Source organism: Clarias gariepinus, chromosome 15 (genome assembly GCF_024256425.1).
Source record: "Clarias gariepinus isolate MV-2021 ecotype Netherlands chromosome 15, CGAR_prim_01v2, whole genome shotgun sequence".
Classification (NCBI taxonomy): domain Eukaryota; kingdom Metazoa; phylum Chordata; class Actinopteri; order Siluriformes; family Clariidae; genus Clarias; species Clarias gariepinus.
Window position 1 is genome coordinate 11,775,821 of NC_071114.1, and position 23,402 is coordinate 11,799,222.

The 23,402-nt window shown below is 38.6% G+C and overlaps 1 protein-coding gene across 1 annotated transcript in view; it reads right to left on the reverse strand.

Moving 5' to 3' along the window:
* Window positions 1-23,402, reverse strand: part of LOC128543257 (inactive N-acetylated-alpha-linked acidic dipeptidase-like protein 2) — a 318,759-nt gene that overhangs the window by 140,024 nt on the left and 155,333 nt on the right. The window contains exon 5 of the mRNA XM_053513625.1: window positions 17,972-18,122. Coding sequence (XP_053369600.1) covers window positions 17,972-18,122 — 151 coding nt within the window. The remainder of the gene's footprint in view (window positions 1-17,971; window positions 18,123-23,402) is intronic.

Genomic DNA, 23,402 nt, shown 5'->3' on the forward strand with positions numbered 1-23,402 from the left:
TCAAATCTTTTGATATTAGAGCTATGTAATTTATTGTGTGTTACAAATGACCTTCACATTAATGCTACGAATAACATTGCCGATTGTTTTAGTTCTCTCCAGTCTAGCCAACATTCTTGGCTAGACTGGAGAGAACTAAATATACAGAAAGAGTGAGAAAGAAGAACCTCAAAAGAAAAGTCAGGTGAGAATAGAGTTACATATTGTGATGGCTGCTATTGAAAGTAACTGTGCACGGACACTGGTGACAACCGTTTGTTCATTAAAGTCTTCAGTACACGTCCCTTAGCTGCAGTGTTGTTAAATAAATATGCAAATGATTAAATTTCTATTCAAAGCCTCCTTTTGGCTTTAACAAGGTTGCCAAATAACCCAGGAAAAGCAATTCTTTTTGTGTGAATAGACCCACCTGTCAACTAGAAATTAACATGTAAAAAAAGAAGTTCACGTATTTCACATTGTTTCTTTCTCAGCTACATAAAGAGGACGAGGGCAGAAACAATAGGCAGACATGGGGAGGGGAGGGGTGTGTGAAGAGGCATGGTGTCCAATCACGCGTGCACACTCATAATGGCAGGCTGACCCACAGAGAGAGAAAATGGATCTTTAACCTCTCTAATGAGACTTGCTTTTGCTGTACACGCACACACTTGTGTTATAATAAACAGTACACACATGCTGTATACACACGCATACAGACACAAAATAAAATATGCTTTATGCGCACAGACACGTGGTTACAGTGTTATAAAGAACAGTACACATGTGCACGGATGTTGATTATACCAATAAGAGATGCGCACTAAGACCCAGCAGGGAGACAATTACCCACAATTCCGCAGCGCAAGAAAGAAAACTTGTGACTTAGTTGGGATCACGTGATGATCAGCGTCAAAACAAGAAGAACATGCGTGCCTTATGATACTTGGTACTAAACCAAGAATTGTTTGTTTTTCAAGTAAAAATGTATTCAAAACCATAAAAACCGCATTACTCACAATCCGAGGTTTCACATATTAAAAATCATACACATTGGTTGCATTGCTCACTGCATGCGAAAAACATAACATAAGGGAGGTACACCACAGGTAAGTTTAATTTGAATCATGTCTAGGTACAATCTGAATCCTGAATTTTTTTGTCTTCCGGCTTATAAGGAGAAAAAGATTTATCCAAAATAAGAAGACAGTCTTGCTTTTTTAATTCCAAGAATAGGATATTGAGTATTAATGTAGATACTGTATTTTTTCAACTTTTTGATTTGTTGTGTTGTGTCTCATGGGTAACCTGTTCATGAAAAGATATCTAGATGTCTAATAATAACTTTACATGATTACTGTTTCTTTACTATCAGAAAAACAGGCAAGGAGAATAAAACTCAATGTGTTTTATAAATCATGTCTGTAGATATGTTAGCTCCTATCAGACAGAAAAAAAATGGGGAACACAAATGCTGTGGAATTTTAAGACAGCAGCAGGTATAAATGAACACATTTAGAATGTGTGGTGGCCGGGGTTCTTACAGCTACATGATATTCATGAGTTCTAGTGACTTTCTATCACAGCCAACATTAGCTACTGTACATTAGCCTTTCTACGGGATCGGACCAGCCATCCTAGCCTTTGTTCACCACTATAGTCTTGATTGTTAATCCATGATCATGAGACCAGGATTGCATATAATTGATAAACAATGGTATTCAATTCACCTGGCACTGATGTTAGTGTTATGGATAATCAGTGTAATGTCATACATCAAAAAATAAATATATATATAAATATATATTTTATATATAAATATTAAATATATAAATATATATATATATATATATATATATATATATATATATATATATAGACACACAGTATACAGTATATGCAGTGGAACCTTGGTCTGTGAGTGTTTCACGAAACAAGCAAAAATTTTTCATGAATTGTAACTGTAAACAAACGAGGTCTTGAAATACGAGCAGTATTGTGGGTAATTGTCTCCCATCCTCAGTCTCAATCACTTGCATAGACAACATCTGTGCGCACATATATTGGTAACTGTCTGACCCTGATTACTAATAAGCTGGTGTGATTTTGGGGCTCCTCAAGTTCTATTTTACCAGCTCTTTCTCTTAAAAATCCCAATAATACCCTGCTGCCTGACCCTTGCTATGACACTTAATGCCAGGCCTGCAATGACTACCTGCTTGTACTGTGGGCATATGTGTGAGTAAAGCATTTTTTATTTTGTGTTTTATTACAAAGTAATAAAGTAAAGTATTAGTAAGGTAAAAAAAATATATAAATAAATACCTGTAGAAAAATTTCAGCCCCTGCTAAATATATATATATATATATATATATATAAAAAGAACAAATCACTGTTTCACCCTGAAACTTGGTGTCCTTGGCTCCCTTTCTTTGAAGATCTAAATTTATTTTTATTTATTACATACCTAAACACACACACACACCACACACACACACACATATATACATTTGCATATTTTAAAGGCATTGGGTTTAATTTAAGCCAACTGAAATTGATGGTAGTAAACAGTTAAAGCAGAGAGATCATTGTTATCAAGTAGATAACATATCAGATGTTTGGAGAAATTGTTATAGTTTACTAGATATTGCATAAACAGCATCTGGGTTCCTGTCTACTCTAGTCATACTGAATATAATCAACTTTGAAGGAAGTTGCATTTGCATGCCTTCCTTGATTTATGCAAAAAAGTGCTGATTATGGTGAAGACTTTAAAAGTTATTAAATAAAACAATAGACTCACCGTTAAAGTGATAATGATTTATCAGTGAAAAAAGATACATTAGATATATTTGTTGTTTGTATTGTGTGGAAGGGTTAAGAAACCCCTAGTGTATATCTGTACATCTCTAAAATCCAAAAATTATACACATGACTTGGGTCAATGTGACCCAAAAAGGGGTACAAAACCTGAACACAGTATAAGAGATGTAGGTAGGTGGTATATATCAGTAGGTCTAAAGCAAATAAATGATTGCACAGAGTAAAGAGCTTGTGTTAACAAAACTACTCCGTTTTCAAGTCATGGCTTATTACAAATCTGGCCCTTCATTGTATGTTGTTTAATATTAAAGTAAAAGGAGTAAAAAATTATATACAGTATATCCCGCACCTGAAGTGTCTCAAATTTTAATTATTTATGCATTTTATGCAATCTAATCCACACTAAGGTTTGTGCAAAATAACCAAGTGACACAGCTTTGACCTGTGCTGCTGAAACTCAGACTGCTCAAACTCACTCTCATTGCCATGCAAAAAAAAAAAAAAAATGTGGAAACAATATTCCAACAGTTTGAATAATGCATGATCCCCTGGTTGGTCATTCGGCTTTCAACGAGCACACTAGGCTCTCCCTCTATTTGAATACCTGACACAGAGATTTTACTAGAGAGAGAGTAGGCATGAAACATCTGTTAAGACATCTGTTTGCAACCTCCAGTGTGTGTGCACTCAGCAGGCCCACGCCATCATTCTAGTAATGACACGTCCCAGAAATGGCAGACAAGTGAAATTCCATTGAGAGCCAGGGTGTCAGTGAGGTCTATTGTCATGGGCAACTGTGTTAAATACAGTAGACTGACCTTCAGAACTGGGCAGAAGTTATACACATGCTGGAATGACTTTTAAACCTGTTAATGTAGATACCGCTATGTGCTGGAGAAAATTAATATACAGATATGCAACTTCTAACCACGTCTTAGGACAATGATCCACTATATGGTCTATTGGCATATACAGTGGTGATATACTACATATACACACTCGATGGCCCCCAAAAAATATTGGGCTACATCAAACAAAGAAACCAATTAAGGAGCTCTAAAATTACAAAAACCGGGTTAGGAAACCTTCAATACATTACCAACACTTGTAAGAATAGCACTGTACCATTGACTTTGTGGAAACAACATTGGAAAAAATATGGTCTGTGGGGGATTACATCCAAGACATGCAGTCCACCAAAGAAATGAACAGGTATAGCTGCTCTTCCCAGGCCTCCTTTACTATACTGAGCACTCCTCTCAGTCACTTTTCTACTAGGGGGTGGACGTGGTGGATGTTTGCAGTGCATTATGGACTGCACAGAGGACATATATTAACAGTTTTCAGAACAGAGTTCCCAGTTTCATTCCTTCTTGTCAACCAAATAACAGAATGGCCATCATGGTCTGACTAAAGTGTTTGATCAAGCCATCAGTTTGTAGATGGTACACTGAAGTGCAGATCAACTTTACTTGCCACATTGGACAAAGATCCACCATTGTGACTAGCTCCAAGACAATGTTCCATGATGTATGGCATTGCCTTGGGGTAGCAGATGATGTAGCTAACAGGATCAGGTGCCAGGACCAGAAAGTTAACAATAAGGACCCAAAAGCAAAGAAGCTACAAAATCATTAGAGAATTCAGTCTGACATTTCCACAATTATACAATAGTGGCCAGTTAAGGTAAAGGCAGGATTCAGCCAGAAATCATGTTGAGTGTGGGAGGGAACACACAGGAGTGGATATTTATCTGTCAGTGATGGCAGTAGGATAAACAAGGCTTGCTTGGCCAGAGAGACCAGCTTGGGTTGTGTGAAAGTGCAGGTGGGGTTCCTGACCGAGAGTACTGTCAGGTAAAAAAGTAAATCAGAATTTGGGAGACTAGGCCTTATGGCTATTAAAAACATGTTGGGTTAGCTGGTTAAAAAAGAAGGTCCTAGCAAGTAATACAAAAATTCTTACAGATAAATCGAACAAAACTGCCTGGCAGTTCCAACCTCAGCATCCTTCTACCGATATGTTCACCATCTCTCTTCTGAACATGTCCAAACCACCTTAATCTGGCCCCTCTGATTTTATCTCCAAAACATCTAACATGGGTTGTCCCTCTTATGATGAACTCATTCTTGAGAATCTTAAAAGTTGAATTGAGGCATAAAAATGTACAAAAATATTTCTTACCTAATCCAGGTATAATCCAGAAATATATATATACACAGTATAGTGCATCCGGAAAGTATTCACAGCACATCACTTTTTCCACATTTTATGTCACAGCCTTATTCTAAAATGGATTTAATAAAAAAATTTTCCTCAGTGGTGCAGCAATTCACCAATCAGGCCTATATGGTAGAGTGGCCAGACAGAAGCCACTCCTTAGTAAAAGGCACATGGCAGCCCGTTTGCCAAAAGGCACCTGAAGAACTTCTTTCGGACCATGACAAACAACATTGGTGGATTGCTGCAGAGATGGTTGTTCTTCTGAAAGGTTCTCCTCTCTCCACAGAAGACCTCCTGGAGCTCTGACCGAGTGACCATCGGATTCTTGGTCACCTCCCTGACTAAGGCCCTTCTTCCTCGATCACTCAGTTTAGATGGCCGACCAGCTCTAGAAAGAGTACTGGTGGTTTTGAAAAACTTCTTCTACTTACAGATAATGGAAACCACTGTGCTTATTGGGATCTTCAAAGCAGCAGAATTTTTTCTGTAACCTTCCCCAGATCTGTGCCTCGAGACAATCCTGTCTCAGAGGTCTACAGACAAACTGGGGCCAGGGGTAGCACAGTGGTGACGGCATTGTACTATGATTCGGAAGATCCCAGGTTCAAACCCCACAACCACCAAGTTGCCACTGTTGGCTTACTGTATTGCCTTAACCCTCAACTGCTTAGATGTATAATGAGATAAAAATGTAAGTCGCTCTGGCAAATGCCTAAATGTAAATTTCTTTGACTTGATGCTTGGTTTGTGCTCTGACATAAACTGTCAACGGTGGGACCAAATCACGTCCAATCAACTGAATTTATCACAGATGGACTCCAATTAAGCTGCAAAAACATTTACATTTACATTTACATTTAGGCATTTGGCAGACGCCCTTATCCAGAGCGACTTACAAAAAGTGCTTTAATGTTTACAACATTGGATACATACTTACACTGGGTTAACTAGGTTAATAACTAAGTACCATTAGTCCAACACAACTGAGTTTTTTTTTTTTTTTTTTTTTTTTTCGGGGGGAGGGGGGTTAGTCCAAGTACTGGAGAAACAGATGCGTCTTGAGTCGTCGTTTAAAGATAGTCAAAGTCTCTGATGTACGGACATCTAGAGGAAGTTCATTCCACCATCTAGGTGCCAGAACAGAAAAGAGCCTGGATGAATGCCGCCCTCGATCCCTGAGAGATGGTGGGATGAGGCGAGCAGTGCTGGAGGATCGGAGGCAACGTGGTGCAGTGCGTGGTGTAATTAGCGCAGAGAGGTAAGTGGGTGCTGGGCCATTTTTGGCTTTGTAGGCAAGCATCAGTGTTTTGAATTTGATGCGGGCAGCTACAGGAAGCCAGTGCAGGGAGCGGAGGAGTGGGGTGGTGTGGGAGAACTTGGGAAGGTTAAAAACGAGTCGTGCTGCTGCATTCTGGATCAGTTGCAGAGGACGAATCGTGGACAGAGGCAGGCCTGCCAGGAGTGAGTTGCAGTAGTCCAGTCTTGAAATAACAAGGGACTGAACAAGCACCTGAGTAGCCTGTGAAGAAAGAAATGGGCGAATTCTTCTGATATTGTAAAGAAGAAATCGACAAGAGCGAGTAAGGTTAGCGATGTGTGGGGAAAATGACAGATGATTGTCCACGGTTACCCCAAGATTGCGGGCGGTGGTTGAGGGAGTGATTTGGTTGTTGTCCATGGATATCACAAGGTCTTGACCTGGAGATGAGTCACAAGGGATAAACAACAGTTCGGTTTTACATCTCAAGGATGATCAGGGGAAACAGGATGCGCATGAGCTCAATTTTGAGCTTTATGGCAAAGGCTGTGAATACTTATGTACATGTGCTTTTTCAATTTGTTTATGAAAATAAATTTATTTTTAATAAATCAAAAAATTTTTTCCAAAAGTTTCATAACCTACAAATCCAGGCTTGGTCAAAATATTCAGTAAATCCGGCAGGGCTACATCAACAAAGACTTGGCTTGAACAAGAAACTACCAGGCAAAAAGTAAGAGTTTAGGCACATATTGGCAGTGTTTGCATGCCAATGGCCTTTCGTTCTTTATTGAGCAGGAAGAACAGAAACTGGTGCCTAGTCTACATTGGGCTATGTATGGGGTATAATGTTTGCTTGCTAGGACCACTTGTAAAACTCAGTAGTAGCCTGGTTGCAAAAAAACACTACTTCGGCCATTGGTGCCTGTCTCATCCCCTGACTAGGAGAAGTGGGCTATCTCTGCTTCCAAAGTTAGGAAGAGCCTAAATCCAGTCCTTCTTCACCCACTCCTTTTCTTGGCTATCCACTTGTACAACCAGGTAGGTGAGTTGTTTTGCTGTCTGTCATTTACTGTAGTGTCATAGCAAAAGTCAGGCAGCAGGGTATTATTGGCTCTTTTTAGTGGACAGAGCTGAAGTAATGAAACTTAAGAAGCTCCAAATTCACACTAGCTTATTAGTAAGCTGGGTAAGACAGCAGAGTCAGGCATGGTATTGCTCTACCAAACTGAAACTGTGAAGCCCTTGAGCAAAATTGTAATAAAAGCAGTGGCCAAGAGGTGTCAGAGGTTGGACAAAAAATGTGTAGATAGTAGAGATTAAATTATTACGCTATCACTGATGGCTTACCAAAAATAGTAGTTAGTATTGGTTAATTAAAACTATTCTGGTATGCTGTAGTGTACTACCTTTTATACTGTGGAGTATTTGGCTCCCTCTATATTTGTGTTGTGAGTCAAATCTAAAAGCATGCTGAACATGCTGCTGAACATGCTGCTGTAGCACACAGTTCTATGCAAACATAGAACTGAAGTAAACAGTTTGGCCCCGTGGTATAAAGGTAAAACAGTAGCAAAACTCGAGAGCTTGCAAATTCGAATGTGAGAACTTGTAAAATTAATATTTGTATTTGTAAGTTGAAATTTATACTCACAGCTCTGATGTGAAAAGCTGCATCTATCGATTTGCACACCTGTGTTTTGAATTCGAAGTTGCAGATTAATAGTGACAAATGTGTTAAGTGTCATTCATATAAACAAAACGACAGGCACAATTGTGTACTACACATTTATCTTTGCGCTTTACTTCAGTTTCGCTGTACAACCACAAGTCGGCGCTCACAACCTCTCAGATTTGGCAGTACAACCTCAAATCCCGGGGCTCTGACTTTTGCTACTCATTTTGCGCTATTCCTGTAGCAAAACTCACTTGTGCACTTGTAAACGCGGGGGCGGGGCTGGGGTGGGAACGAAGTCATTTTATTGGTCGATGCCTCACCAATGAACAATGCCAGCCATAATGCAAACATTTGTATGCATATGTATCAGCTATTTTTTTTTTTAAACGCTTGGAATTTTTTTTTATTAAATATCATTAGTTTTACTGGATTTTATATACCAGTAAAAGCGCAGCAATGTCGTTTAACTGGTTGGCATAGATGACCACCACCACCGAAACGGCGCGAGCTGCTCTGTGTAGTCTGTGACGTCATCGCGCACAAAAACGTCCCACTTCATTGGCTGGCTCCAAGCAATTAAATATTCATTGGTGAGGCATCGACCAATAAAATGACTTAATTCCCACCCCAGCCCCGCCCCCGCGTTTACAAGTGCACAAGTGAGTTTTGCTACAGGAATATCGCAAAATTAGTAGCAAAAGTCAGTGCCCCGGGATTTGAGGTTGTACTGCCAGATCTGAGAGGTTGTGAGCGCCGACTTGTGGTTGTACAGCGAAACTGAAGTAAAGCGCAAAGATAAATGTGTAGTACACAATTGTGCCTGTCATTTTGTTTATGTGAATGACACGTTACACATTTGTCACTATTAATCTGCAACTTCGAATTCAAAACACAGGTGTGCAAATCGATAGATGCAGCTTTTCACATCAGAGCTGTGAGTATAAATTTCAACTTACAAATACAAATATTAATTTTACAAGTTCTCACATTCGAATTTGCAAGCTTTTGGGTTTTGCTACTGTTTTACCTTCATACCGTGGATAAGCCCCATTATCCAATACCTGATCTAGCTACAGTATTTGGCAGCGACCCAATTGTTCAATAGATAAATAGTATTTAGGATATATATATATATATATATATATAAAATAGGAGACCACTGCAATTTACTCCAGAAAACTTCTGGAATTTTAGCAAGAGGAAAGCAAAGCTAAGCTGTTTGCTTTTTTGCAAACAGAGTTGTATTTAGTTTCCCAACAGCGAGGTGAAAAACTGGTGGAGAGCATGCCAAAATGCATGAAAGCTGTAATTGCAAATTGGGGTTATTACACCAAATACTGATTTTTTTTATGTTAATTAGCCAAAGCAGTGACACAGTTTGTTTACAAATTATTTGCATTTTGCTTTAAGTTGTTATTTCCTTTAAATATACACTCTACATAACAATAGTTATAGTTTAAATTGAAGATTAATATTGTCTGCAGTTCACAAGTAATGAAACAAAACTGTTCATCTTAGCAACACATCCACCTGTAAGAAAAAAATAAACAACATAAACTGATAATTTTGCAGTGGTATCTTGTTTACTTATATATGAATTTTTATTGCCACTGGTTTTTCATGATTGCTATTCATATCAATTGTTCTTTAATTTGATAATTACACATTTTAACAAACGTATCACAGTAGGATGTTGTTTTTATATCAGCTGTGCAAAGGCTTGAAACTTTCTGTCTCTTGTCACAATGAGTGATGTTCCCACTACAAACATAAAAAATAACAACAGATTGGAAGAGAATGCACCATTACTTGTGAAAAATTACGTTTTACTTTTTAAACTGGAATTTTCTAAGTTATTTAAAAAAAATGACCACTTTGTCCATTTTCAGTTCCTATTAGTAATGAATGTAAAGACTTGCCAAATAAAGACTTTCCTCCTTCTATATATATTACAATAGGATATGAAACATTACTGCAGCTAAATGAAACAACACAATGTCTGATTTGAAAATAATGATGGACCACCTGCTGATTAGCCACCTGAGATCAGATCACTGAAACAAATAGCTACATATGCAAGCACATGCCATACTGAGTACTTATGAGACAAGCCAAAGCAGCTGTACAGCATATCTGATGCTAAGAATGTTTTAACCTGTAAATTCATGGGACCAACTGTGAAATACTAATTTGTTTTTCTCAGCCTTGCAACAGTATACATGTTGCCAGACCTAAGACAGACGAAAGTTATGAATTGTATTGTGCTCAAGAGAACTTTTGGTTTTAGTTTTTATTGTTGTTGGGGGTTTCAACAGGGCAAATCTAATAAATCTCTGCCCAAATATACCCAGTGCATTATTTTCCCAACTCAAGAATAACATACGCTGAATCAGCTACAAACTCCCTGCTACTGTACTTCCCCCACACTTTGTTGGTTCGATGGAGAAGAAAGAGGCTTCATTTGTCACATATGCATGGCAGCAAAGTAAATATATATTTCTTTGCATACTTTTAGGAAGCTGGGGTCAGAGTGCAGGGTCAGCCATGTTATGACACTCTTAGAGCAGACATGATTAAGAACCTAAGAGTGGCATCTTGGTGAGCGTTCAGCCACTAAGTTACAGTACCACTGCCCATTGCATTGCAGTTACTGAACCTGCAGTCATCCCATAGTGCCATTGCACCCTCTTTTATCAATCCATGTCTCCTTTGAAAGTATTGCCATGGACCTTGCTGAACTGCACATGGGCATCTCTTATGCTAGTTTTAGTGGATTATGCAACATGATACCTTGAAGCAGTGCCTTTGTGCAATATCTCACCAGGGAGAGTTTTGGATGCACTCTGATTTGAGCTGTCTCCTGATTTGAAATCCCCCAAAGCATTCTGAAATTATGAATCATGACACACTCACACTCTGAGAGCTGTATGAATTGCTAGGGATTAACTAGAATTACAACAGTGTTTGGACACCAGCATGGTGTAATGGTTTAATCAAATACCTAAAAATGTTTTGCAAGTTTGTTCATGATGATACTCGGAACTAGTATAAGTGGATTGTTATTCAATCTGTTATGCAGTAAAGGGGGTCCCATAAGCCTCCTTGTGTTTTTTTCCTATTTCCTGGCAGTGTAACACTGACCCTCGGCTATGGGAATTTGCACTAGGAGATAAAGTGTTTGTATTACTACACAATAGGTTTTTCCTCTACCTGGTCACACTAAATTCATAAAGTACCACACTGAGATTCCTCCAAGTGTGGTTGTATGCAGCTCCCCCTAGTAGCTGCTTAAAGAGAACAAATATGTGGTTTGGGAGAAACTGAAAGCAATAGTTGACACAGGGGTAATTGAGAAGTCCCAGTGTCCCATATTCAAGACTTACATGACAGCTTATTTTTATTCAACCCTGTGATTGACTAAAATATATTGCCAGATTCTTTTGACTTCAATTTTCCATGAAAAACTACCTTTTTTCAGACCATCCGAATTCCACCAAGTTGTTAGACATCCTTTAAGGTACTGTAGTTGCTCCTGTAACATTTCAGTGTCTTAGGGACAGAATCCTCTGTCCACATGCCACTAATGCCACCACATACTGTACCTTGATTAAATAACTATTTCTAGCAATAATTGACAGCAGTACATGTAATAGTTGAGGGCTGTCCTGACTAGGTTGGTAACGTCTTGGGTTACTTTGCTGGAAACCTGTTTCTTGAAAAAGCGAGAATGAGATGCTGCGTGAAAACGCTATGGGAACATCTTTTTGTGTTGCCAGTTGTGAAGCATGTGTGTATCAAACACGCCAAATTTTGGCTCATATAACCTTGGTCATGTAATGTCATCTGATGAAGTGCACGTGCACGTTATAAATAGGAGTGAACCGGAAACATTTCTCAGATCAATTTTGTCTAAAAGGACGGCATCTTGTTTCCGCTTTTTCAGGGAACAGGGTTACAGCAAAGTAACCCGAGACATTCCCTTTCAAAAGCTACACTCGATGCTGCGTGAAAACGCTGTGGGAACGAAAATACCAACACCGCTGCACTGCAAGTGTCTGGACCCCCAAGGTTGTGTTGCATGTGTGCACAATAGCCAAGAGGTCTTAGACCTAGCTCTGGGAGGCTGACTTGAGGACCTGTAAGCCCGGAGTAGCATGAACATCCAAAATATAGAATCTGACAAATGTGTGCAAAGAGGACCAACCTGCCCCATCATACACTTGCTGCAAGGGGACACCTCTTGCCAGCGCAATAGATGAGGCAATCCCCCTGGTCGAATAAGCCCTGATTCCTAGAGGTGAAGTGTGACCACGCGTAGGCTAGGGCAATAGCATCTCTCGCCCGATGTGACGGCGTTTGGCATAAAAAAGGCTGCTCTGGCTTACGCCACTGGCTAGTGTGTTAGATATAGATCTGAAGACCGCGTACTGAACACTGTAAGTGAAACCTTTCCTGTTCTGGAGCTGTAAAAGGCAAAGGACAGAAGGCTTCGAGGAAAACTGGGTGAGGATGCAGAATAGCTTTGACTAGCCCAGGGGCAAAGTCTAGGCAGAAAGGCGACTGACAAAGCCTACAGATCTCCAATTCTCTTGAAAAGTAACGATAAGAAAAAACATCTTAAGGGTCAGAAACCCGACAGTGGTTTGAAAGGTGTGTCAACCAGATCATCAAGCATAATCGCTAAGTCCCAAGAAGGGACCGTCGCTCTAGTGGGACGGTCTCAACCGTTTAGCTCTATGAATAAACGGACAACTAAAGGGTGCTTTTCCACAAAAACCCAATCAGTCAGAACATGACAAGCCGAAATAGCGGCTACATACTTTTTGTGGGTACTAGGGCATAAGCCTGAGGAGAACTTTTCTTGCAGAAACTCCAGCACTGAAGCAGTGGACGGGGTCTACATGTTTTGCCATGCACCAACTTTCAAAAACACTCAATTTGGGGGCAGGAGGAGTCAGAGAGTAGCAAAGGGGACATTGTGCTTTCATGCGAGGCAAACAGGTCCAACTTTGCTACATAAAATCTCTTCCAGATTTGACTAATTACTTCGGGGTGTGGTTTCTATTTTCCATGTGTCACAGCCTGTCTGGACAGCCAGACTGCTCCCAACTTCATATGCCTTGGAATGTAAATCATCCTAAGGGACAGGAACTCATCCTGCACCCCAAGCAGAACCTGGTGCGCTAGCTTATTCAAGCGGCACGAACACAGTCCGCCCTGACAATTATGTACGAGACTACCATATTGTTGTCCACCCGCACTAGTACATGGTAGCCTCTCAAATGCTGGAGGAAGTGTTATAGGGCCAGAAATAGAGCCATCATTTTGAGGCAATTGATGTGCCACATGACAAGATGGCCTCTCCAGCTCCCTTGGGTTGGACGGCCATTTAAGGCCGCACCCCAGCCCGTGGGGGAAGCGTCTGTCATTAGCGTCTCGCGACAACAAAACGCACCTAGAGTAGGACCCAAAGTCAGAAACCGGGGTCTAAACCACATAGAAAGGGTACGAAGCCCCTGGCGCGTAAAATCCGCTTGCTTTTAGCCACAACTGAAACGATCCCATGTGCAGAAGGTCCAGAGGTATCATCGTGGATGCAGCTGCCATGAGACCTAAAAAATATCTGAAAGCGATGAACAGTCACTTTCTGGCCTAGCTTGATTTCCTTCAGGGTGTTGGAAATGGATTCGACACGCGCAGGAGACAGCTGTGCCTGCATTGTGATCGAGTTCCACGTGACACCCAAATATGTTGTGATCTGAGCAGGAAAGAGAACGCTTTTTGTGGCGTTGAGGTTGAATCCCAGAGAATCAAGATGAGCTAGGACGACATGCCGACATGCCGATGTCGAGACTGAGCCAGAATCAGCCAGTCGTCTATGTAATTCAAAATATGGATGCCCTGGAATCGTAGAAGAGCCAGGACTGTATCCATGCATTTTGTATATGTGCGGGTGACAGAGCTAGGCCAAATGGAAGGACCCGATACTGGTAAGTTTCACCCCCAAAAGCAAGGAACTTCCTGTGTTGTGGAAATATTTCCATATGAAATCATGCGTCGCTCAGATCGATTGTCACAAACCAATCCTTTGGTTGGATTTAAGAAACAATACCTTTGACAGTCAACATTTTAAATCAGTATTTTTTCAGATAGCGGTTCAGCCCGCAAAGATCTAAAATTGGATGCAGCCCCCCGTTTCTCTTGGGAACCAAGGAATACCAACTGTAGTAGCCTGACTCCCTGTCTGGTAGGGAACATGTTCCCTTTGCTCGTTTAGATGGGGGGGTGTTAGATGTTTGGCATCCTGAAACATGGCAGGAAATAACCAAAGAACTAACATTTTGTTGGCGACCGGTGTTGCCCAAAACACCAGTGGTGGCGGAGCATAAACATCGACCTCCTGGGGGTGCCAGGGGGAACACATGTAAAAATTCACGCCTCGCGAGAGTCAGACCTAGTCAGGATTGGGTGGCCGACAGTCCCAACTCTTGATCACGGCGGGGAAAGAATTTCCCGAAGGCTTGTTTTATATAATTTCGCCATCCGAAATCTACAGTAGTGGCGACAGAGTTAACGGCATCGACAAACAGGCCGGAAAGCGAGATGGGGGCATCAAGGAGGAATGCACGATCCATTATCCTTAAAGCCAGTGAAATTTAGCCACAGATGCCTTTCCGCGGAACCATCGTAGCCATAGAACAGTCGATAGCATGGGCCGTCTGCTTTTTGCATGAAGAGACAGGTCTGTGGCTTGGCGTAGTTCCAAGAACGCCCTATCATGAAGAGCCCCGCTAGTGCTTAAGTCCTTCAGCAGTCCTGACCAGCTGCCTGAAAGCTTTTCCCCCACCAGGGAAGATGACAGTCTACGCGGCCTGGTGGAGAGTGTCGGCTTTTTCAGGGAGGATGATGTCCCAGGAGAGAGAGAGTCTGCCAGCGTCTCTTCTATCTGGGGCATCATTATTTAACCCCATGCCTTCACATCAACGATATTCGAAAAAGTTGATGGCACGAAAACACACGGGATGAATAAGGCTTATTCCATGAAAGAGTTACTTCGTCATGAAGGTTGCCAAAAAAAGGAAGAGAGAGAGAGAGAGAGAGAGAGAGAGAGTCGCTAAGGGCATCCTGGCAATCCTGCTTCAGCATTCCGACGATATGCAATGCTCGAACGCATGCATTACTTACTTGCAGTAACTCCGTATTTGCGGAAGCGAGAGAGTATGTTTCTCCTGCCCATTCACAAGAAGTGCCGAGGTGCGCTTAAGTAGTTCACAGAAAAACTTCCTGATCCGGTGAGAGTGCGATCCGGTGTGTAGCTCTTAAAAGGGAACAGCATTTGGATTTCCACTTCCAACCCCACTAAAAAGTAATTAATTTTAAAAGAAAAGATATTAAACCCCTGCATTGTATTTTTCACTGGTTCCAGATGAAGTTTAAAGATGTCACATGATGTGATTGGATTTTTTTTATATTAGTCCAAAGCTTTGTGAAAATGTATCTATCTGTCTATCTGGTGGCACGGTGGCTTAGGAGTTACCTTAGCCTTTCACCTTGCACCTCAAGGTCCCACGTTCGATTCCAACATCGGGTCTCTGTGCATGGAGTTTGCATGTTCTCCCCGTGCTTGGTGCGTGTTCTCCGGTTTCCTCTCACAGACCAAAGACATGCAGATTAGGCTAATTGGCATTTAAATAAATAAGTACAATGGTCACCATTGGCCTTCCCGGTCCCTATTTGGACTTTAGGGTTTTCTAGATGAAGGGATTGATGGTTATTTAATTATTAATTTTTAAGTTATGTTTAAAATTGTGAATGATTTTGTACAGTATTTAATACTGCAGACACGATAAACCTGGGGAAAAATGCCATATAGAGGAAGTCCGAACATGTTTAAAGAATGCTGTTTTTTTTTTATCTCTCCAACCCTCTTTTCACTCTTCTTCCCCTTTTATCTTCTGATGTATACATTTTGTTTTTGTATTGCTCAGCTTTAGAGTACCTGAGCCTCACAACAACTATTTCAAAAGAAAAACTGTCACTGACATTTTGTGCACATCAAACTTGAAACAGAAATTGATACATTTTTAGTTCTATATATATATATATATATATACACACACACACACAGTTTACTTAAATAGTCATAAATACATAAATAGTCTCATGGACAGGAAAAGAGTTAAAGTAAATTAAAATTAGTACATTGGATAAATTAAAATTTTGTCTTAAAACAACTCAAAATTCACTTATATACACTGTCAGTTCACTGTCAAAACTTTCTGTTTGTAAGAAACTTTTTATAACTTCACCTATACTGAACATTTTGATTTCATTTATCAAATGAAATTTGATTTCATTGATTTCACTTTAGGCAAATACCAAGTTAGAGTATGGTAAGAGTACAAGTGCTGCTAAAGTTATATTAAATTCTGTCCAGCCAGTTTTGTAGGATGCTGTGACAAAATCTGCCTGGACAGACAGACATATTGGCAGATTTTTCAGGGACTGGCCTCAGGTGCGTACAGTATAAAGCCAAGATATTATTTAAAGAGTAAGTTCTGATTAATGCACAGACAAAACCTTTCTATTATTTATATAGATACTTTATACTTCTCTTCCGATACATCCTACAACAAACATCTGTACAGTTAAACCCTGGATTGCGAGAATAATTTGTTCCGGAAATGTGCTTCTAATCCAAAACAATGAATATATTTATATATTCATATAAAATTATTGATACAAAATATAAAGTAAAAAATAAAACAAATGAACACTTTTTTTTTATCATAGCTGGTGTGAAGATACGAAGGTAAATACTTCTGTAATTTTTCTCCAGTAAAAATGTTGACAGAAACCTTCTACTTTTACTTAAGTAATATCTTATCTGACATATCTTTACTTTTACTCAAGTGCAGAACTTGTATACTTTGTCCACCGTGTAAAAATGATTTATATTTTTAAACGGATGGCCAAATAGCCTAGGAGGGAGATTCTACAGTGTGGGAAAACATTGAATTATTCACTTATGTCAACTCAAGTCATATTTGAAATCGCGTCATGTTCTTTCAAAGCAGATTAAATTGTGTAACAAAATATTGAGCTGTTGTTTTAATAAAGGTATATGGAACTCTTATAGAGAACTGGCAAAATAATAAAACTGGGTGATAAAAGAAGAAGAACAACAAAATCATTACTGTCTCAGCTACACTTTTTTTTTTATAGGTTTTTAGTAATGATACAATATTTTTATCATGTATGCAGTCAGCTGATTTTTTTTTTTCTGGGTCCCAGGTTAGATCCACCAGTTAATGACCCCAGTTAATGAGAATATAGTAATAAACACAATAAGCGGTAAACCCCAGTGTTTTTTTTTTAGGGGAATATCATAGTTTTAAGCAAAGGTATTACTGGTACAGTGTTTACTATTTCAAGTCATCTAATGGCCTTGAGGGAAAATATTTTTGCATTTTTCCCTGCTCTAACACACCTGCCTCAACTTATCAGCTAATTAACAAGCCCTTCATGAGGTGTGTTAGCGGTGCAGTGGGATTTCAGGAGAAGCCTAAGCACTCATTTACAGCCATTCATAAACTTAACATACTTCTTTCTTCGACTTTATTGTGGCTTATGTTTCAAAGAGCAGCGCTTCTCAGGGGATGTCTGAATATGAAAACTAGTAAACAAAAAATGTGCAAATTACTTTAATGTGACTTTTTGTATGCAAAATAAATTCATATTAAATGCCAGAATTTTAGTCTTTAGACATCAAGCTAAACAATGCAAACCTAACAATGGCCAACTATAACTTTGGCTTGCTCTTCTCTCTCTACTTACTCATTCCTTATGCATGTCTAATCAGGCAGTTGGATATCCCAGTGGATTGCACCTCCATTAGACTTTCAGATTGAGCTTAGCATGCCTTGTTGACTTAATAATAGAGGTTGTTTCAGGAATAAGGTTGTGGAACTAAAGCACATAAGTGATGGGATGCGTATGCTGTACTCACCTGTGCTTGGGTAGCCTGGGGTTGACGGGTCGCCTCCTGGGTTTAACGTCACCCCGAATGCTTTTCCCAGTAATTGCTGATCCTTAGGGACATCACAGGGATCCACATAGGTGAGACAAGCACCGAAGCCCATCTCCGCCAGTAGAGAAAGCTGTTGAGGCAAAGTCAGATGTTTCTGGATGCATGTACTGTTAAAACCAGAACCTTTAGAGGGGGCTATAGCTCATATAATAATATAAATGATGCTGTTTCTTAATGAAGGTGGAAACTGAGGGTAGGAGTTTTTTAAAAAAGTGGAATTTAAGTTTAATATTGACATGATTTGTGAGAATATGGGGAGTAAATGAAGTAAAAAAGAGCCCAGTTCACCCTGTCAACCCCGACATTCAAAGACAAATATATTATGGCAATTTTAGACCCTTTAAGGAGTGCTTAAACACTCATAGATTGAATCTTAGCACTCCTAAAGATAATGATGTTAATGCATAATTATTTTTTTAAATCATGTTTAGCACTCGACTGTTACAGTTCAATCTGCCTAGAGATGTGACCAACAATTACAGGTTAAGTTAATGATTTAATGTGTAGTGGTCATGATGGGTGCAGTTACACTCTGATATTTTGGGTGGCAGTGTTATTTACATAATGTTAGTAGCTGGTAGTTTCTATTATTTTGTAGATAGTGTGCATACACAAACACATGCATTTGTCACAAATGCATCTTACAGTATTAACTTTTAAGTTGTCAATTTAGACAAATTAAGTCTAAATTGACAACTCCTAATTATAGTAATACACACAAAGTTGTGTGCACGTGGACTTTACTTGTAGATAGATTTTTCAAGCCTCAGCACTAAAATTGGTGAATGATGTTGCAATCCTTAATTATTCATTCTGACCCAATATTGTTATAGGATGAACAGTGGTGAAGTGGGACAGTTTTAGAAATTTCATGTTTTTTGTCACCTTTTAACTCTAATCTTAATGCCGTATATACAGCAACATCAAAAAGTTTAGGTTGTCTTTTATATGATCTAAAAATCACAATGAAAAAAACAAACACACATATAAAATGATGCCTCTTCAAACTGAATACAGATAAATTATGCCTCTTTTTTTTTTTTTTAAGAGGACACTGGGAAAGTGGGACACTTAAGTTTTTTTGTTGTATCATTGTTTCGTCTTTGGTCCACGAACACTTTTTTAAGTCACAACTCAAGGTTGATGAAGAAGAAGAAAAAAAAAAAATAAAAATAATAATAAAATGTATTACAAAAATGTAAGGTGTGTTCAAATCAAACTGGAACTTTTGATTGTCCTGAGTAATGGGACACAGTTAAAACACATGATAGTTAAAACGATCTATCTATCTATCTATCTATCTATCTATCTATCTATCTATCTATCTATCTATCTATCTATCTATCTATCTATTTATCTATCTATCTATCTATCTATTTATCTATCTATCTATCTATCTATCTATCTATCTATCTATCTATCTATCTATCTATCTAAAGTTTCTTCGCCTAATTTCTTTCCCTTAACATCATTTACAGTACAGTACCTCAAAGTGTTATGTCATTGGACTACAGCTTAACTAATCAATAGCTTTTGATCAGTAAAGCACAATTACATGAGATAGTAAAGACCAAAATTAAGGGTTCCTATTTTATTTTTTGGCCCAATATTTATCTTAGACAACAATAGATAACAATTACATGGTTGAATACTATTCCATTTTATTGTTTTCTATAAAAGAAAAGAAAAAAAAAACATGTTACTTATTAGTAAATGTAATATTAAAATAACCATTACTAACAATAGTATGTTCTCATTAGGGGCTGACTCCCCCTAAAGGTCTTATCCTAGAATCATTCATCACGGTTAACTAGTGATTGACATGTTTAAGGATCTGTGCCATAAGCTTGGATGCATCATCATGCCCCAAGACAAGATAAAAATAAATAAAAAAGTACAAAAAGCTAAGATGAACAGATGTGAGGGGTTTGATGGTAACCCTGTGATTAGTTCTGATCATGAAAGATGAGAGCAGTTGCACAACAGCATTGCCAATCAGCTCAGAAATGTGCAAACTGAGGCATTACACCACAATAAGTAAAGGCTATTGGCTATTTAGGCTAATCCATGTTAAAGAAATACTCATCGTTTATAATGTGCACAATAAAGATATTTACAGTATTTTCATAAGTCTTAATACTGTGAAATGAAAGATGATGGCATACTTAAAAAATAAATAGATGATTAAAAAAATTAAACCTTAAAAACCACTGTCTAATGTACACTTATAAAAAATAAAAAATAAATAAAAAAAAACCTTAGCACAAAACACAATTACTTCCAAATTTTGCAGCATCCAGCTGCAGACAGATTGCATTAATAGTAACATTTGGCCCTTTTGGTATTTAAATGATTGCAAGACAGATTTAATGGAAATTGGTTATGTTTAATCAAGTGAAAAAAAAAAAAGGTAGAAAAATGGTTCTACACTTATGTGTCCTATCCTAGAAAAACCCTTAATGTGGAAACATTTGGATATTTATCACTATATAACTATATAAAACTGCTGGTTATTGTCACCTAAAAGGTGGTTCTCTTTTGCATGCATCCCATTATTATTATTATTATTATTATTATTATTATACAATGATCAATGATCACTGACTGTTGATCACCAAACAAACTAGTGACAGGATCTTGGGCACCCAATGTTCAGCCATGCCCAAGGGAACCGAAAGCCCACCCACCTAGTCTGAACCCACAGAAAAGCCAATGCAGCACAAATCGGCCAAAAAAATCCAATCCTGCCCTTAAAAGGCACCAGAACATCTAAGCTTACCTTGCGTGAAACCCAATCAGATCATGGGATGCACCAGACAAAGAAGTCTGATCCAGGGAGGACCTACAACCCACAACACTCAAACGAACCACGGCCAATGTCCTGGGACCAGACACCAGAGCACACCCCCAGATGCCCCATAAAACCAAGCCCAGAGGAGCCAAGGAAACCCATATCCTGGGTAAGCGGTGTTAATATTATGGATGCTCCGTGTAATAGAATTTTGTGTCAAAAGGTAATGTTTCTAGCATCAATACTGTACCATCCTTAGATGATTGACAGTAGGAAGCAATTCTCTAAATATCCATTTTTTTATTTAAACTCTATAAAATATAAAAAGACAGTTTGCTTATGAAGGTAACTGAGTTCTCATAAACATGATTAGCATTATTCACATCAGCGTCTGTCTCATTGCCTGAGGTAAAAGTATCGCCTTTTTTACTTGACTTGACTCATTAACACGAGTTAGGAATATTGCGGCCATTGGGGATAAATTTCTTGCAAATCTGGTAGTTCATTTAAACTTTTAAAAAGATTGTCCAAGGCTTCTTATAAAGTGTAGAAGTGCTTTTCTATATTGCTGATAATGTAAGGGCAAACTACTGTACATTTGTGACGTTTTTAACAACTGATTTTTGAAAGTCGACAGCTGTCTGTTTTTTTAAACCATGTAATTATCCCATGAACTGCCTAAATCATGACATTCACATTGTGATGAAATCATATTTAACTAGGTATTTTTTTGGCATGATCAGGCAGACAGAGTATTTAATTGCACAACATGTTTTTGCATTTTTGGCTAAAAGAATTTAACCACTGTGACATTCCTGGTCAAAACACATTTTCTGATGTACTGTACCTTAATGTGTGTAGACCTGCCTAAATATCCAGTGAACCATGTTGATTCTCGTATTATAGTACCTGCAAACTAGTCTGTGTGAACTCCACTTTTTTATTATTTGCAATCATTATAAAAGCATGCAACTGGGGACGAATGATAAACAGACGGCAACAAACCAGAATTACCCATAAACAAAAGAGTCTAACTCTAGAAAGTAAAAGGAAAAAAGAAAAACACAAAACCGGAGCATGAAAAACTAGCACTAAGAAAAACACTTTATAACAGACACATAATATCACAGTATCAATGACACTGTGTCAAAAGACAAAAAAAGTGATGGAAATAGAATGCATAACAGGTGCACATATTAGATAACAGACCAGTGATGGTGCAGGATTTCAGACAGGCCCAAGTACAGGCACATGGCACCGTAGACCAAAAGCACACATTATGAAAGCAGCACTTGACACATGCTAAATTATACTGCACTGTGAGGGGGAGTTTATGACATTATCTTTGCTTTTCTTGTTTCTTTCATCTTTCACTTGAAAACCATCACTAGATTAACAAGATGCACACAGCTCCTCTTTTGAAGCAGAACTTTAAAAATGCCCTAAGATGCAACTGCATTTTCAAAGTGTACTACATCATGGTCAATAATTTCCTTATTTTCTGTTTCTCTTCTCCAAAAGTAAGTATGATCAGTTCTGCTTTGCTCTAACCAGTTTTATGGGCTAATAAGTATCATCATTTTCTGACTGATCATTTAAGGAGGAGCAGTTAAAAAGCTTGATCCTCATGGACTACAGGACCAAGCACTCACTTTAAAGGAAATCAATAAACTTTCCCAAACAAATGCTGCCTGAGAGAGCCAGGGACACTGGTAGAATTTAAAGCAGAAGCAATGAAATAAAAACAAAAAAAAAACACCAGAAGGTCAATACTGCCTCTGCCATTCAACAACAATATTGGTTTTCACATGTTAAAGCAGGAAACAAACAAAAATACTGCATTAACTGTTTAGGACTTACATCTGTCTCTTCAGTCCCTGCATTTTTATAAGGCCAAAGGTAACTGAAAAAAACAGCATTATTTGGAGTTTTGTTTTTAAATGATTGGATGCAATGTCACCTTTGAAGTCATTGAAGGCCTAAAGTCTAGAACTCAACGACATCACCAAATCATGAGTTTCCTTCTTTGATCTGCTTTGCCAGGCCTTTACTGCAGCTACCTTCAGTTGCTCCTTGTTTATGGGTCTTTCTGCTATTAGTTTTGTCTTCATTATAAGCTCAAGTGACTAACTCTGCCCTTTAAGAAAATTTCATTTCTATGCCTGCAGTGTCCAGTCTGCAGATTTGCATCATTTAGCAATAAATGCTTCAATAAACACAAGTCATTCAGTTTCTTTGGTAGCCATACATGCTTATGCCCTAACACTGCCTCCATTATGTTTGGCAAATTATGTGATATGCTTTGGAACATAAGCCGACTTATTTCATGACATTTTTTACTTCTTAATATTATTCTTTGCCAAACTGTCTCCTTCAAGTTAATTTTGTATTAAAACAGGAGAGGCTTTTTTAAAGGTTTTTAAGCAACGGCTAATCTGGCCTGTCTGTCCTTGGGTGAAACTATTTGTCTGTCTGTCTGTCTGTCTGTCTGTCTATACAAACATACAAAGGAACAAATTTTGTTCATTAAATTAAATTGTCCTTTACTCAGCCTAATCA